Raw genomic sequence first — 5,706 nt, 5'->3', positions numbered from 1 at the left:
AATATTAGATCAAATAATTATTATCGTTAACCAAGTTAAGTTGGTTTAGTGGTTAGTTTATTAGTCTGCTCAAACAAGTATCGAGAGTTCGAACATTGCCTTGTGAATGCAGTAATCTATTGGTCATCGACAAACCCTTAAATAGAGCTCCAATCCACAATAAATTGGTCATTGTCCTGCCGGATCAAAAAATATCTTGAAAAACTAAAAAAAAAAAGGTTGTCGTTAGGCCAAAAATTACTATTAACATGCACTAGTGTAATTTTAGTTTCTTATAATTTCTTTTTTTGTTGCCCACGGTATCCCCTAACCCGACAGGTCAAGGACTAATTCATCGCAAATCAGAGGTCTATTTAAGAGTCTGCCGCTGGCCAATGCGTTGCTGCATATATAAGACAGAATTCGAACCCCTGACACTTGCTTAAGCGGACGAATAAGCTCACCACTCTACCAACCCAAGTTGGTTAGTTTCTCATAATTTCTTGATACAGTATTTTAACATAAGAAACTCTACCCATTACAAATCTACGAAGTGATGTTGTTATGCATGGAAATAAAGGCCTTATAGTAAAGCTAGAAAAATAAAGGAAAAGTATGAGGAACCAATGAAATATTTGTACAATATATACAATGGAGGTTTAGGGAGTATTAGAGATATAACCATTAGTGTTACTTTTTTTTATCAGCTGAAGCTTTTGGGATGAATGGTATCATGACATGGTATTAGAGCTCTAGATCCGAAAGGTCAAGAGTTTGATCCTTGGTGAACCCAAAAATCAATTTAAGTTTTTGGGAAGATGTTTATTATCCCTAGTATTCGAATGATTATTCTAGATAGTACGAAGATGTTTGACTCCCTAACGGGACTCAAAAATAAAATAAAAAGAAACAAAAAACAACAACAAAATGCACAAGAATGAAGAGAAGAGTGAAGAGTGAAGAACAACCAAACTATGTAGCTCCCAACTCACTTTCGTTATAATAAATTTTAGTTAGTACATAACAAGGAACACGCGAACCACGCTCGGACTTGTCCCTCTCTCTCAGCTCATGCTCCCGATTCTTGACACGTGTCAAAAACAGGATTTCAACGGTTGAGATTCAACTTGCATGTTTAGCGAGTATAATAAGGATATATATTGCTACTGCTCATCCCTTGAAACTCATCAATAATCAGTTTTGTTTTTTTATTTTTCCCTTTCTTTTTTTATGTCTTCTTTCTTCATCTTCATTGCCCCCTTTTTTTTTTAAATATTATTTACTTAGATATATATAAATATATCATATAATTGTGCATTGCACGCATTACTTCACACTACACACCCCACACTCTATTATACTATCATCTCTGCTCTTAGCTACATAGAACCCCAGATCAAAATCTTAGTTTTTATTTTTATTTTTTTAATTTTAATTTGTTGATCTTGTAAACCCCACTTCTTTTCACATCCATTCATTCTTCCTACAACCTTATCTTCTTTCAATAACCCAACTAATGGAGGAGTCAGGGGAAAATTGGCCTTCGGATTCTGATTTGGTAAAAGCAAATTAATTAACATAAATTTAGTGCTTATATGTGTTATATATGATATTATTATATGGTATGATATATATGTATGTTATGCTATATAGTATGTGGAAATTAAATTATATTATTGTTTTGGTGATTATTTGAAATATATATGTAAAAATAGGAAATGGGTGATGATGACAATAATAATGATTATTGTTATGATGATGAAGAAGAATTGGGTTGTGATGAAGAGATTCAATATTTTGCTGAAGAAGAAGCTTTAGATCCTATTATGGATGAGACCCAAAGGAAGAAGAAACAAAGGGAACTTGAAGAGAGATTGCTTGCACTTTCAGCCACCATACCCAGTAGTGGCTTCAAGAATAACAAGGTTAGAAACTTTTTTAATTAAAATAATACTTTAATTATTCAAATTTAATTAATGGGTTTTATACTTTTATGTTATTTCAAAGAAAAATATACTTCTAATAATAAGCTCTATAGGATTTTCTGATTTTGTCCTTAGTTTTTTTTTTATCAATTATTATTTGACTGTTAAATAAATTCCTGAAATTCAATGTTAATTTATTTATTTGTTAGAATTTTAGTTATTCAATTAGCCAGCCATCCAATCTTGTACAATGTGGCTGCTTTTTGGAAAAGGTAAAATAAAATAAAATTTATTGGAAACATTTTAAGTGCACTAGAAGTACCGGTGTTCTCGTTGTTTTAATCGTTGATTTGAATTATAAAAAATATATATAATATATATTAATTGAAATTAACGGTTAAAACAATTGGTGCAGCCGTGATTTATTATCATGAAAATTTATTATCATGAAAATTTATGTATCTTAGTGCATTATTCATGTTTTACATAAGAGTGAAAGTCAACTTGCTAAGATATATATACTCATAAATGGATAAATAATTAAAAATATATAAATGATTATATCTCTGATAAGTTAGTTTTATATTATTTTTTTGGATAAACAAAGATCGAATTTTAAATTTTTAAATAATAAAAATTTTGATACAATATTATAAAATTACTTTTTTAAAAAAAAAAATACTCTCACGGTTCACACCAGTGATTTATTATATTTTTTAATGAAATTGCTTATTAATTGCTTTTACTTATCCAAGAAGCAATTCAGGTTGTCTTTATTTGAAAATTTCTAACAAATAATTTTTTTAACGAAAGAATAAACTTCAACGTATTTGTAAATATTTTAAAAAGTATAAAAAATATTAAGAAAAATAGTTTTCAATTTTTTTTTGGGAAAAAATGTTTAACATTCTAATTTCTTATTGAAATCAATTTTGAATATTTATTTTAGTTGTATAAAAAATCAAGTTATACAATCACATTTTGTATGCGGTATGCCCCATTCAAGTTGTCGTGATTTTAATTTTCTCTTCTTTCAGTTTTTGAAGTTACTTATGGATCTCCTCCACCTATTCAATTATTAGTTTTAGATATACGTCATCAAATTATTGAAGATTTTTTTGTTTTTAAGTTTGATTACTTTATAAAATCTATAAAATTATAATTGACTATCTAATTTACAAAGAAATAATTGGAGCAATATTATTATTAGTAGTTTTTGTATTTTTTAACAATATAATCAAAGACATTGCAAAAAGAAAAATGTTACTATCAGTGAATAAAGAAGAAAGACACGGGTACACTCTTTAGATCCGACGTCGTTTTCAAAGACGGAATATTATTAGATTGAATCAAGGAGACTATTTGAAGATATTTTATCTTTGAATTCTTAAAAAAATTGATATGATTTAGTATAATATATATACATATATTTGGTTCTCAAAAAATTATTATGTGAACTCACAAGTTTTTTGTTAAAAAATATAGGGTACTAGATCCACAACTTACAAAGCAAAGCATTATTATAAAGTTTTGAAAAAAAAATATAACCATCGTTTATCCTATCAATTTAAATTTTTAAAAGAAATTTAATATAATATCAAATTTTTTTAAAATAAAAAATATAAAATTTCAGCTATCTTAAATTTTTTAAAAAAAATGTGATTTCTACCGTACAAATAGTAAAAGTCGAAACCAATATTTTTATATTGAAGTGGTCTTTCATCGATAAATGCTAAAAGACCATCAGAATTTATTATTTTTGTCATTATTTAGTCGTCAATACAATTTATTTAATTTAGTAATTCAACAACATACTTTATCTCATATTTTTAAACACTGATAGCTAACTGGTGATAAAAAATAATAAATTCTGATGATTCTCTATTATTACACGTCTTTCATCTATCAAAACCTAAAAAGATCATCTTCACATTTTTTTCCATTAAATTATAATTAAAAAGATAAAATTAAAAAAAAAATATTTTCACAAGTTAAATATGCAACGAAGTTTTTTTTTTTTCTTTTTCATTTTAAAATGAAGGTTCTATAATAATCATTAATTAACATGAAAAATTTTATGTATAACGTTGTAGATGGACGATAGATCAATCCTTGACAATGCTAGCAACTACGTGAAACAACTCCAACAACGTGTGAGGGAGCTAGAACAAGAAGTTGGTGGTGGATCCAACAACAACAAAGGTTCCACGTCTTATAATAACGAAGAAGTAAACTCTTATAATAGTAATAATAATAATTGTGATGAATTCTATTATGGAGAAGGTGGTGGCAATAATATTAATCTTCCTGAGGTCAAAGTAAGAGTGTTGCAAAACGAAGTGCTCATCATAATCCATTGTGAGAAACAAAAGGGTTTGATGCTCAAAATTCTAACAAAGCTTGAGAATCTTCATCTTTCGGTTCTCAATAACAGTGTCTTGCCATTTGGGAAATCAACCCTCGACATAACCATTGTTGCTCAGGTAATTAACCATTATTATTAATCACCTTATTGTTTTAGTGTTATGTGTTATTTGAATATATTAAACTTTATAAATATTTGTTTTTTTTTACATTCACTAAGCAAATTATTTTACTAGAATATTTTTCATATTATTTGTTTTATTTGGTTTAGGTTTTTTCCCCTAATGAACGGTTATTAATTAATTATAAACATATTATTGCATTTTGTCTATTAATTTTTTTCATAATATTTAGTCAATTATTTATTTATCGAGGATTTTACATCACTAAACGCTTAAAAAACGATACTTAATCAAATGTCGTGAATCTATTTAACGACGGTTTAAAACTGCTGCAAAATCTTTAAAAAACAATTTCGTTAAGTAATTAATAAGGGGTTTAGCCAATAACAAGCCAACAAGTATTTTTAAATTGCACTCCGTATTAATTAATTATCATTAATTAATAATTATTTAAATTTTATTTTTTTTAAATTAACTGATTACAAATTATTTACTTATATATATTTTTTTACTAATAACTGCATAAGTAACTCAAATTCTGAATGAATTGCTATATTAAACTATTTATAAATATATGTGGTGCAGATGGGAGATAGATACAGCATGACAGTGAAGGAATTAGTGAAAACCCTGAGATTAACTATCTTGACACAATAGTCATCAGTTAATTATTTATATATATATTTGTATGTATGAGATCATGCATTCAGAAGTATTACTTATGATTATTTCTATATGTTTATATATGAGACATCCAAATTCAAGTTGTGGTTTCATTCAATGGAGACTAGTTAATTATTCATCTTGTAATGTTGCTCAAAAAATGCTACATATATATACACTACTGGTTTGGTGAGAACTTTTCATAAACTCAGCTGAAATAAAAACCATATATAATATAATAACTAGGATTTTTTTATACATATATATTTTCATATATAATTTTTACCTAAGATCTCCAATTTTTCTAAGTTGATTAGAACACGTTTATGGCTGCTGATGATAAATAATTATCCAGCACCATTCCCAATACAAGAAAGAGAATATATAATTATATACAATGTCATATCAATTAATTATATGTTGGTAGGAATACTTACCAAATTAGTTAGTGGATCCCGCTGGAGACTATTTGTACAATATAACGGGCTATTGGATTATAAAATAAACATCTCTTATACTATTTAGAATAACTATTCGAATACTAGGGATAATAAATATCTTCTTAAAAGTTTAAACTGATTTTGGGGTTCACCAAGGATTGAATTTTTCACTCATGATTGAAATCTTGACCTTTCGGATCTAGCGCTTTAATA

At 27.1% G+C, this 5,706-nt stretch overlaps 1 protein-coding gene across 1 annotated transcript; it reads left to right on the top strand.

The window, feature by feature from the left end:
* The first annotated feature begins 1,168 nt into the window (after window positions 1–1,168).
* Window positions 1,169–5,171, top strand: LOC107616596 (transcription factor bHLH25). The gene is made up of 4 exons (XM_016318548.3): window positions 1,169–1,537; window positions 1,695–1,904; window positions 3,998–4,387; window positions 4,976–5,171. Exons 1-4 carry the CDS (start codon window positions 1,496–1,498, stop codon window positions 5,045–5,047), a joined length of 714 nt encoding a protein of 237 aa, XP_016174034.1. The 5' UTR covers window positions 1,169–1,495; the 3' UTR covers window positions 5,048–5,171.
* Window positions 5,172–5,706: the final 535 nt, after the last annotated feature.

This window comes from Arachis ipaensis, chromosome B9 (genome assembly GCF_059453495.1).
Source record: "Arachis ipaensis isolate K30076 ecotype BB chromosome B9, ASM5945349v1, whole genome shotgun sequence".
NCBI lineage: Eukaryota > Viridiplantae > Streptophyta > Magnoliopsida > Fabales > Fabaceae > Arachis > Arachis ipaensis.
This window is presented reverse-complemented; position numbering and strand designations above follow the sequence as displayed.